At 39.3% G+C, this 12,674-nt stretch overlaps 1 protein-coding gene across 7 annotated transcripts in view; it reads left to right on the top strand.

Moving 5' to 3' along the window:
* Positions 1-12,674, top strand: part of ZNF410 (zinc finger protein 410) — a 39,763-nt gene that overhangs the window by 21,012 nt on the left and 6,077 nt on the right. For 6 of the 7 annotated variants that reach the window (XM_055303681.1, XM_055303675.1, XM_055303676.1 and 3 more), the window contains 6 exons: positions 2,827-2,977; positions 3,783-3,964; positions 6,982-7,071; positions 9,647-9,772; positions 10,518-10,658; positions 12,102-12,229. In XM_055303681.1, coding sequence (XP_055159656.1) covers positions 2,827-2,977; positions 3,783-3,964; positions 6,982-7,071; positions 9,647-9,772; positions 10,518-10,658; positions 12,102-12,229 — 818 coding nt within the window. The remainder of the gene's footprint in view (positions 1-2,826; positions 2,978-3,782; positions 3,965-6,981; positions 7,072-9,646; positions 9,773-10,517; positions 10,659-12,101; positions 12,230-12,674) is intronic. The other variant, XM_055303680.1, reaches the window with a different exon arrangement.

Genomic DNA, 12,674 nt, shown 5'->3' with positions numbered 1-12,674 from the left:
CTTCTGAGATGGTTTTGCTAATCTCTGGATCCCGAAACCTCCACAATCTCCTCTTTGTATTAAGGAAATAGTGCTGTATGTGCCAGGAAGAAGCTGTATATGGAGGGAACTTGGGGTTTGGCATCGGGAGACTTGGGATCCAGACCTGGTGCTGTCATTAACTTGTCTTCTGCCTGGGGGATTTAACTTCCTTAGCAACAGTTTTCTCAGAACACAGATCAAGTGGCTTACCTGATAGGATTTTTTTTGAGATTTAAATAAGATTCTATCTGGGAAATGCTTTATAATCAGCAAAGCATTGTGTGGATGTTTTTATTACTCTCAAAATATGTGTCCTTACTACCTAATGACTACCTTATATGCTTGAATATAAAGTGAGCCCAAATATATGACATTTTTCTATTTTGTTAATGAGATGATTCCATGAAACCTTTTAAGGGGCTAACTTAGATATATAAACCTTTAGGCATATGGATAAACACTGTAAATGAAAATTTTAAATCATGAAATATATTAATTTATTTTGTTAATTTATTTTTTAAAGATTTTCTTTATTCATGAGAAACAGAGAGAGAGAGAGAGAGAGGCAGACACATAGGCAGAGGGAGAAGTAGGCTCCATGCAGGAAGCCTGACGTGGGACTCAAGCCCGGATCCCAGGATCATGCCCTGAGCCGAAGGCTGACGGTCAACCACTGAACCATCCAGGGATCCTGAAATATATTAATTTAATATTGCTTTTTACCCACTAACACATAATAAAATGATTTTATTCAATATTTAAATGCATCTTTAACATAAATATATTTGTTGTTACTAAAGCCATTTTGTGCATCCTGTAGCAGTTTCTCAGAGCACATCTTCACTTCTAAGTTGATCGAAATACAGAAATATTTAAATTTTGTATATGATGCTTTATATCGGGGGTTAGCAAAGGGCCAAATAACCACATTTTGTAAATAAAGTTTTATTGGTACACAGGCATGCCCATTCATTACAAATTGTCTGGCTGCTACAGTGGCAAAGTTGAATAGACCATATGGTCCTCCAGGCCAAAAATATTTAGTATCTGGCCCTTTATATAATAAATTTACTGATCCATGCTATATGTGATGCTCTCACTGGAAATTTTATCCCAAATGCAAAGACCTCACATAACTCTGGGATCTTTAAAGTGTTTATAGTGTTATCTAACATGCGCAATATAAGGTGTTGAATTTGTTTTTTTTCTTTTTTGGTGGGGGAGCCAATTCATTAGATCTCTAAATATCCAAAACTATCATTGGTTGATGTCATTTTAAGTTAATCCATCTTCTCCAAACAGTGCTTTGTGTGTGTGTGTGTGTTGTTTGTTTGTTTGTTTTTTTTTTTTTTAAAGATTTCGGGATCCCTGGGTGGCTCAGCGGTTTAGTGCCTGCCTTTGGCCCGGGGCACGATCCTAGAGACCCAGGGTCGAGTCCCACGTCCCTGCATGGAGCCTGCTTCTCCCTCTGCCTGTGTCTCTGCCTCTCTCTGTCTAATGTATATATATTCTTTTTTTTAAAAGATTTTTTATTTATTCATTTATGATAGAGAGATTGAGAGGCAGAGACACAGGCAGAGGGAGAAGCAGGCTCCATGCAGGGAGCCCGATGTGGGACTCGATCCTGGGTCGCCAGGATCACTTCCTGGACCAAAGGTAGGCGCTCAACTGCTGAGTCACCCAGGCGTCCCAAGCAGGAGAATATTTAAAAAGAAAAAAATTAATATTAACTAGCAATAGGCATCTTAGGTTCTACTCGGACCTTGGAGCAATTAGTTTTATGATTAACATTTGGTTATGTGTACAGCAAGGAGAATGTAGGACAGGAAGAGAAGAAGTTTAATAGACGGGATGGAAACTATGATCTGTTGTCAGGTTCCAGGAAATGTGAGAAATACAACATTTACTGTCCTTATTCTTGGCTCTGGAGAGGGAAATTTGGAAATACAAATCTTATTCCTGAGGTATATATAGTGGAAAGATAAACTAAATGCTTATAAGTCATGAATATTTTTCACTGTTGATGTCCAACTATATCTTAAAAAAAATGAAAGAAAAGGATTACTACCAGTGAATCTGGGATTTATATAAAGTTTTAATTAATTTCATTTAAATTTAAGAGAGGCAGTGTACTACATGCTCCTCTTCCTTTTATTCTATTGAACAAAAAACTTTAGTTGATGTTTTCTTTAGCTTTTAAAAATGTGGTTAGAAATTATAAAATCAGATGAGTTTTTGCATCCTTAAAGATTTTATAACTAAAGAGAGGTAACACAAAATTGGAAGGTTATTCTCTAAAATGATGGAAATAGCCCAATTGACCTCAAAAGATAGAAATCTAAGAATGATCATTTACAAAAGAAATTACAACTGTAAACCCAAATTAAGCTGGGAGGGCAGCCCGTCTTAAATACAAGTTTTATAATACCTAGAACAAGAAGTCATATTTAGCATCCTACTCCAGGTATTGACATACCTGCTTCCCTCCCAACTTTTGTGTAATGCAGAATAGGTTTAACTCTCCTTTTTTACATGAAACCATTGTGAACATTTCTTATATTTGCCAAAGAGGCCTAGTCTTGTGAAAGAAAGCATAATGGCTTTTGATAATTCTCTGGGGTAAGGGGATGGAAACAAATTGTGTGGTCACTTCTGTTGTTAAATGGATATAAAGAAAGCAAGGGAAGGTGAAGATAGATAACTGCTTATTTATCAGTAGGAGTAAAATATAGGAGCTTTATTGTTTGAACTAAATTACCTCATCAGGTTCCTTCCCCATATTACAAATATGTGACTCTATTACAGGAGAAAATGTCCACCTTGGTTCTGGTGATGGGCAGCCCAAAGATTCTGGGCCCCTTCCTCAAGTGGAAAAGAAGCTCAAATGTACAGTTGAAGGCTGTGACCGGACATTTGTGTGGCCAGCTCACTTCAAGTACCATCTCAAAACGCATCGGTGAGCCTATCTGAGGTTCCATACTTGGAGCTCAAGAACATTGATGCTGCTGGAGGAGCTTGTCCCCCAGTTGACAAATTAAAGGGAAGCGAGGGTTCCAGTTAGCTTTTGATTAAGATGACTTTTATTCTTATTTTATTTTATTTTAGACAGTGAGCTGGAGCTGGGGAGAGGCAGACTCCCTGCTAAGCAGGGAGCCCAGTGTGGGGCTTGATCCCAGCACCCTGGGATCATGACCTGAGCCGAAGGCAGATACTTAAATGACTGAGCTCCCCAGGCGCCCTGTCTTTTGTTCTTTAATAGAAAGGTTTGCATTGTGTCATTTACCTCATTCTTCATAAATACTTAATAAGACATTTGGCACCTAAGCATCTTAGAGCAAGAGCTCTGGAATCTCATTATAAAATATAATTTCTTGGAAAACTTATATATATATATATATATATATATATATATATATATAAAAGCATGGGTGTCACTCATAAACCTTTGAAATCAGTACTCAGGAAATAAGGCGTGGGGCACCTGGCTGGCTTAGTTGGTAGAACATGCAACTTTTGATCTTGGGGTTGTGAGTTTAAGCCCCATGCTGGGTATAGAGGTTACTTAAAAAAAAAAGGAAGTAAGGCCTAGGGTTTTAATAAACAGATGTGGTTTTAACAAACTTCAGATGTGATTTTGGTATATTCATTCAGGTTTGGGATTTACTGTCTGCTTTGAGAGGCAATAGGAGCTTTGACTTATACTCTTTAGCAAAGGGCATTTTCAGGTATTGTTGCTTATGTGATTTTTTTTTTTTTTCCAGAAATGATCGCTCTTTCATCTGTCCTGCAGAAGGTTGTGGGAAAAGCTTCTATGTGTTGCAGAGGCTGAAGGTGCATATGAGGACCCATAATGGGGAGAAGCCCTTCATGTGCCCCGAGTCTAGCTGTGGTAAGCAGTTCACCACAGCTGGAAATTTGAAGAACCACTTGCGCATCCATACAGGTGTGTGCAACTCCAATATTCCTGTAGGCAATCTACTCCTTGTGTTCAGGGTTTGCTTGCCTATCCTTAGGAAAGGCTCTGAGGTGGGAAAAGAAATGAAGGTCTAGGATTGTTGCTAGGACTCTGAGGATGGAATTTCTTCTTTTCACATGCTTCATGGTACTTTTCAGTTAATGCAGTAACATTTATTGACCTTTCACCTGTGTGTGAGGAATGGACAGTGTTTATTTCTGACTGTAGGAGATTAGAGAATAGGAAAGGATATCAGGCTTTCTCTGATAACTAGGATATGGTGAGATATGGACAAAATCAGTATTTCCAAATATCTTCGAACGTTACACAGTTGTAATTTTGGTCAGTAATATTTATTGAATGACACAGACCATACAGAGCCTCTTTTAGCCACTAACTGGGATAGAGTATGGGGGGAAATACAAAAGCTAAGATGAATCCCTGACTTTGAAGAGTTTGCTTTTTGGTAGAGAGAACCTCACAACGTGAGAAGCAGAATGACAAAGTGACTTGATCGGGAGCAAATAGCATGTTAATATCAAAGGAGCAAAATACAGATACACTGACTCTCATTCTAAGAGTTTAAGAGTGACTTTCCAAGCGACTTGGCCTAAAATGTGCTAAGTCTCTTGTTAGAGCTTAATCACTGAACTGAGACCAGTCTCTTAGGATGTGTTCTTCTTCACTTTCTTGCCACTTCTTGGTCTCTTCTTTCTTCTTACATTGCTAAAATGACAGTAGGTACAATTAAAGGGCATTGAAAAATGAAATCCCAGCTGAAGCTCCAGGCATATCCCTGGGATTCCTGCTGGATTATGTTACCACTGGATATGTTTTAGGGCAGAATAGCTCTGTTCTCTGCTTTTTCTGTGAGAGTGAACTATGCTTGCTCCAAGAAGCACTTTGAACAAGGAACAAGAAAACATCTAGCAAACTAGTTGGGGGAAGAAGTAGAATCCACCATGCCTTATTGTTGAATTCATCCTCGCGCTGCTCATTCTCTTTGTAGATTTGATAAAACTGAACATCTTAAAATGCTTTCTTTTACTGTGGAGTATGACCTTATTTTCTCTCTTCATTCTAGTTCCTGCTAGCTTTCCCTTGTTAATCTCCCTAATTGCTCACCATTTCCAGAACTTCTCATCTCTCCCACCACAGTCTCATGGTGCATTGTCATTGTTTCTCCCTGGTTGCCTCACAGATCCCAGTTGCCAGAATTCATATAAAAATAAAAGGGGGCACCTGGGTGGCTCAGATGGTTAAGCGTCTGCCTTCATCTTAGGTCATGATCTCCAGGTCCTGGATTGAGCCCCATGTAGGACTCTTGGCTCAATAGGGAGTCTGCTTCTCTGTCTGCCTCTCACTCTGCTCATGCTCTCTCTCTCTCTCTCTCGTATCTCTCTCTCTCTCTGTATCTCTCTGTCTCAAATGAATAAACAAAATCTTTAAAAACAAAGAAGCATTTATTGAGGCAATTTAGTATGTGTCAAGTACATTGTCTCATTTAATCCTCACGGATACTTTACACAGTAGATACTGTATTCATTAATGAAGAAGTAGGAGATTAGAGAGTTAAACAACTTGCCCAATGTTACACAGCTAGGAAATGGCAGAGTTGGGATTTAAATTCCGATTAGACTCCAAAGCTTTTAAAAGGATTTTGTTTTCAAATGCTGACAACTCAGTTTATCTCAGATATCAAAAGTGATGGCAGATCTTTATTTGTAGTAGCCATAGTAATTAAAGCTACCAATTTCGATGGTTTACCATGAGGGCTATATGCCAGACACTATGCTGAATACATTTAACTTGTAGTATCTCAGTTCTCAAAGTAATCTTTTGAGATTGTATTATGTTAACTTTATTTATTTTTTAAGATTTATTTATTTCAAAGAGAGTTGGGGAGGGGCAGAGGGAAAGAAGCAGACTTGCTGCTGAGCAGTGCATGGGCGGGACTGGTGGGGTGGGGGTGGGGGCTTGATCCCACCACCCTGAAATCATGATCTGAGCCAAAATCAAAAGTTGGACGCTCAACCAAGCCACCCAGGTGCCCTAGAATTCTTCCCTTTCTCAAATACGTATAGCACTTTTTTGTACAGGAATTTATATTAAAATTATTTATAAATATAATTATCTCTGTCATACTAGTCTGTGACCTTCAGATAGGAACTGCATCTGATTTTTTTTCACTTTTTATTTTGAAATAATTACAGTTTCATGAGAAGTTGCAAAATTAGTACAGAGTTGTGTTGTGTGCCTTATGCAGCTTCCTCAAAAAGTGACATCTTCTGTAGCCACAGTACAATATCAAAACCAGAAAGTTAATAGTACTATTAGTCCATGGGCCTTATTTAGTTTTTACCATGCATCTTTGATTTTTAGAAGAACAATGTAATATTGTAGACAGCACAAATTACAGAGAAGCCCAAAGAAGAAAGGAAATCATCCATAATAGCACCATCCATCAGGATGTAACTACCTTTAGCATATTGTCACAGATTTTACTTTGTACCTCTGACTGAATATCTGTTTTCATTTGTTTGCTTAATACAGTGGGACTATGTAAAATCTATTTCATAACCTTTAAAAATCTGTGCTTTTTAGTGGATTTAGAAACTGAATCATAAAGAGGATTGGTATTGGTATAAGGTAAAAATCCTGACAGCATATTCGGTGTAATCTTGATACCATTAAAAGGGATAGGATCACTGAAGAAGGTAGATCATTGTAGCTGGTGCTCAGCCCTTGAGCCAGGAAGAAGAAGGAAGTGTGATGCTCAGAGGTAGTCACTCTAAAGAAGAGGACAGGGCTGTCTGGTTGGCAGGCTTTTAGGAGACCACTGAGAGGTGGTGCTTGCTGGATAGATAGCCCTGCTGAAGCTGCATTCATTGCCTGAATTCAAGAAAAGTCAAGCAAGTCACTGGAAACAGGATAAGGTTAATGCGATAAGAGAGTAAATGGATAGCCAGCTCATCAGAAGACTCTAACTCATTTTCTGTCTCTAGGAGAGAAGCCTTTCCTTTGTGAAGCCCAAGGATGTGGCCGTTCCTTTGCTGAGTATTCTAGCCTGCGGAAACACTTGGTGGTTCACTCAGGTACTAGACGTGTTTCAGTCATTGATTGCAGGGAAGGTGGAGAACCAAAAGGGTGAAAGGGTGGGAGGGGGATGGTATAAAGAAATGTAGAAAGAAACAAAGTGTCCGACATAAAGTTTGCTCCTCCTCATGACAGAATCAGAAGTCAAGGCTCTTGATAATTGTATTAAAAGGATTATATAATCAAGGGGGGGGGACCTAATGGCTTTATTTTCAGCAGAGCCATTGATTGAGTTGTTTTCTAATCCAGAGCTTTTCTGAAGAGATCAGCAAATTTATTTGGCATTATGTTGGGTGCTTTATAAGTTACATCAGATATGGCCCATGGAGGTTACTCAAGAGCAGAGACTTGCCAAGGCAGAACGAACTCAGAGTGGAGAGAGATTCTAGAATGGAATAAAGTAATTGTTCAAATGGTTAGCTATGGGAAGTATAGGGCAGCCAGAACAGGGGGAGTGAAGAGAAGGAACTGGAAGTTATTTATGATGAGGACAGCAAAGCAATTCAATGGGAGCAAGGGAGTTGGAGAGGTGTAATCAATCAGGGATGTGAATTTCAGAGTTGAGTTCTTACCTGAAGACTATTTCTAAATAGAAAGTGGCAAACTGTTGTTTTGCTTGGCTTGTAGAGTGTTTTTATTTTATCTTAATTTTATTATATAAAATTATGTCAAACATACGTAAGAGTAGAGAAAATAAGGACATTTTCTTATATAACAACAGTGCTGTTACCATACCTTTCAGAATTAACAATTCCTTGGATTTATCTCATATCCAGTCCATGTTTTGTTTTTTTGCAGTTGTCTCAAAAATGTCTTTTATTTTTATTTATTTATTTATTTTTTTTATTTATGATAGAGAGAGAGAGAGAGGCAGAGACACAGGCAGAGGGAGAAGCAGGCTCCATGCACCGGGAGCCTGATGTGGGATTCGACCCCGGGTCTCCAGGATCGCGCCCTGGGCCAAAGGCAGGCGCCAAACCGCTGCGCCACCCAGGGATCCCTCAAAAATGTCTTTTAAAGTGGGTTTGTTTAAATCAGGATCCAATAAGGTTTAATGATTATATTATTTTAATTATTATACTTAGTAAGTCATCTTTAAATCTGTCTATACTCACTTTTTTTTCTGCTGTAAACTTATTGTACAACGTAGTTGGATTTTATAAAATGTCCCACATTCTAGATTTGCTGGTTTGCTTCCTTTTATATCATTTAACTTGTTCCCCTAGATTTCCTAAATGGAGGTAAGTCCTAAAAGCTTCAAATGTTCAAAGATTTTGCAAGGATGTTTTATAGATGGTCATATGTGTCTGATTTTGTATCATCAGGAGGGACACAGTGCTTGGCTATTGGAATTCATCAGTGGGTTCAGGTGGTTAACACTGTGATCTTCACATTATAAAGTTCCCTAGCACCTTTTGCTTTATGATTTCATTTCTGAGTGATGCCTGAATTGGTTATTTCATTAGGGTTGTAAAACAGTGGTTTTCTAATTCTTTCATTCTGTTCACATCAGCTGGAATTTTCTGTGTATAATAGGTCTCTTCTCTATCCCCTAGGGCTGTTTGGTAATTTGCACAGGAAAGGGAAGAAAAATGTGTGATCATTTTCTTTTCATTTCATTTAATTATTTTCAAAATAAGAAACCGGTGTTGTTCTTTCTTCTAGTGAATGCACGGGTTTCTATATAGTCACTGTATGTTAATCCATTATAGTTCTCTTTTAACAGCTTTTTTGATGTCTAGTGCATATACCTTAAAAATTCATGCATTGTAAGCATACAAATCAGTGATAGTATATAGAATTGTACAGTCATTGCCACAATCAAGTTTTAAAACACCTCTCACACCAGAAAGTTCCTTTGTGCCCTCTGGTTGTCAGTTCCTGCTCCTGCCCCCAGATCCAGGTTACTACTGCTCAGCTCTCTCCAAATAGGGTTTGCCTATTCTGGACAGTTTCTGGCCATTTCACTTAACTTTGGCCACCTCCTAATCCCCTGTAGGCACGTGTTTCTGACCCCAGCGCTAAGTGTGGCTATCCGAGCAGGTGGAAGGCAGATTGAGTTTTGGACTTGAGAACACAGAGGTTTTATATCTCCTCTGTAAAACCTGGCTACAGGTTACTGTGTAGAAGAACTGCCGGATTAAAGGCTGACAACTGTGAGACTGGTGGCAGGATATATAATAAGGGGGTATTATGAACCCAGGATTGGAATCCTTGAGGATGGTACATGTTCTGGAGGTCCATGGAAAACTATATCTGGAAATGGAAGGAAATATTCTATGTGGCTGCTATGATCTGCTACCAAAGAGGTGAAGACAGCAGCACAGTGGGTCTGGAAAGGATAGGGGTTGGGAGCAATGAGTGTGCTAAGCTATCCTCGTGAACTCTCCCTGCCTTCCCTGGTGGATATAGGTTTTGAGGCTAGGGATCTCCAAGGCTGGGTAGAGAATAGGAGAAGGAAAAGCCTCTTCTCATTATCTGAGCTTCTCTGTCTAGGTCTTGAGTCCATTTTCTTGCTGTCAGAATGTACCCTGTTTTTTTGGCTATCCTCTCTTAACCTGCTCTCTGTTTCAGGAGAGAAGCCTCATCAGTGTCAGGTCTGTGGGAAGACCTTCTCTCAGAGTGGGAGTAGGAATGTGCACATGAGAAAGCATCACTTGCAGCTGGGAGCAGCTGGGAGTCAAGAGCAGGAGCAAACTGGTGAGGAGAGAGGGTGGAGTGGAGGGTTCTACCTTCTGGGCTCAAATAGCCAAATAACTGGCCTATCTGGTTATTTGGAAATTTTCAGATTCTGTGCTGGGGAGTGAGACCTGGTCTCATTTGATGGACTAGTGGTTTCCAAATGTAGCCATACAATAAAGTGTGTGAGCTTTTAAAAACATATATTTGTATTGCTTGTCCACCCCTCACCCCCAAATAAAACAAAACAGTAAGTCTGATAAATGAGATTATTTGGGAGTAAGATCCCAGAATCTGTAGTTTTGAAGCTTCCCTAGCGAGTTTGATGGTAAATAGTGCTGATCCATGAACGAGCATTTGAGTATTACTGTGATAAAGATTTCTATAAGACAAAAGTTTAAACATTTTTTTACCTATCAGTCATGATTCCCTTTTTACCTTCACTTAAATTTGGTAACTCATTTTTATTATTGTATTTCCATGTCTAACTTTAATCAGTTATTTCATTGCAAATACTCCTTTCCAAGGATGCATCTGTCCCATTGCCTATATTAATTCTCTGCCTGTTGATCACAGGCAAGGATATTTATCTGTGAGGCTCCACTCTTCCCTTCTAGGTTTATTCTTGCTCCCTAAAAGTAGATAGCATCCAAGATACAAATTAACTTCCAGTTCTGAGAGGAAAGGCCAGCTTCCTGTGAAGGAAAACAGGAACCCGGCACAGCCTTGCCTGCTGCATGTCTCTCACATCCTGTTCTCTGTGCAGCTGAGCCACTCATGGGCACTAGTTTGCTTGAAGAGGCCTCAGTAACCAGTAAAAACCTGGTGCCTATGAATTCCCAGCCCAGCCTTGGTGGAGAGTCCTTGAATCTACCAAATACCAATTCTATCCTAGGAGTTGATGATGGTAAGACTTTCAACTCTCCTTTATTTGGGGATAATGGGCTGCAACTAGGGACTAAGGAATGGGATTGTCTCCAAAATGGAGGTTTTCATTAATTTCATTTCTTGTGAGTAGCTGTGGTATGATTGAGTGGCATTTGTGTTGTCTCTGGGATGTATAAGTGAATCTGTTAAAAAAAATATTTTTTTTATTTTGTTGAACAGATGATGTAACAAAAGAATAAAGAGAAAAAATTTTAAGAAAATTATCCATAATCCTAGCATCCTAGCCCAACTATTTCTATCTTTCCTGTTGCAGTTATGGAAGAACTTAACTTTTAAAACATTTAAACAGAACATAACCAGGTTTTACAGAGGAGATATAAAGCAATTTCTCCATACCTTCAAAAGCCATATCTTCTGGAGAAAAGAAAGGGCTCTCTAGGAAACAGTTGCTCCTCTCTGGTATAGAAATTTCACCCAAGTTACACAGGCCAGGCCCTCTTCTCTGAAAAACTTAACAGGTGAGGTCAGCATGCATTTATTCAGTGCCTACTGTGTGCCTGGCACCATGGGAAAGATAAAAGTAGAAAACAGGGACCTTAAAATGTAGTTGAGAAATCAAAACTTAAATATGGGAAATGAGAGTGAATAGAAGATAGCATATAAGTAAATGTTAAATTACACAGTACAGTCTGGAAGACCAGTATATGTTGAAAGCCCCATAAAAGAAACTTTGTAATTTATTAGAGGCCTAAGTAGTTTATGTATAAACTGTCCAAAAGATTTTGATGGTGATCCCACTGGTGAAGTCCCAGATCCTGTGTTTGAGTTACTCGTATCCCACTCGGGCAGTTTTGTGTATCAGTGACCGTGTTTGTGTAACTTCTGTGTGGAGCCTACAAGGCCCCGAGTCTGCTTCCACAACAAGCCTCCTTGCTTTCGTCATGTGATACTAGCAGATAGTTGAAGCATGAGACACAGAAATTGCATGGAACTGCTTTGCCATTCTTAAGGAAGAAAGTCTCAAGGGAGGAAGGGACACCGGTTAGGAACTTTGAAGCCCGATTTAAATTCTTAACTTCTGCACAGTGTGCTGTTTATATTGTTGGTGGCCGCGTTAAGGGTTGGCTGTACTCCCCTGATTTGCCTGCCCAAGCAGCTTTTGCCCTGTTCCATGCACGGCTAATCCAGCTAACAGTGCTAAAGCCACACTACTACAAATTGGTATATTGAAAAACGGTCAACTCTTATATATCAAAATTTCTTGCCTTTTCTTCCCATCCCCCTTTTGTAGTACTTTCCAGATTCACTGGTAATGATTATTAGACAGGAATTAATTTGGAAGAAGTATAGGAATACGGGTTTTCCAGTGAACAGTTTTTAGTGTTCTTAATGAGAGACTTGATAATGCAGGTAGGAGTATCTGTGGATTCACTTTTAATTGAAGCATTTTCTGCCATTTCAGAGGTGCTTGCTGAAGGATCCCCACGTCCTCTGTCTTCAGTGCCTGATGTGACACATCACTTGGTGGCCATGCAGTCAGGGAGGCAGTCATATGAAGTTTCTGTCTTAACTGCTGTAAATCCACAGGAGGTAAATCTATCTCTTGCCCTTACTTTGTTTCTGTGCAGACTAATGTGGACGGTGGTTGGGAATCTAGTTTAGAAGATCTGAAAATTACTCCAATTTCCCTTTCCTGGAAACTTAGACTAGAATATCTTACTTTAAGCTAAGCATGGGTCCAGCTTAACTTAAGCTTGATTGTTAGGGTCTCCTGGATTGGGAGACTGGTCCCTCATCGGCTGGGTCTCTCAGCTTTAATTTCCTTTATATACATACCTTACTGAATGATATCTGCTCCTACTGTTCTCTGCCTATGACACGAGGATACTGCTTTTATTTTAGAAAGAAAATAATATCCTGGACCAAGTGGTCCTTGAGCAAAAAAGATAGTGACAAAATCATTGAAAATAATCATTGTTCATTTTGTTAGGGTCGTATGTCTGAGAGATACCAGGCTGAACCAACTGGGTATATA

Source organism: Nyctereutes procyonoides, unplaced genomic scaffold (genome assembly GCF_905146905.1).
Source record: "Nyctereutes procyonoides isolate TBG_1078 unplaced genomic scaffold, NYPRO_anot_genome, whole genome shotgun sequence".
Taxonomy (NCBI): Eukaryota; Metazoa; Chordata; class Mammalia; order Carnivora; family Canidae; genus Nyctereutes; species Nyctereutes procyonoides.
Note: the sequence above shows the minus strand (reverse complement) of the source record. Positions and strands in the feature narration are given on the sequence as shown.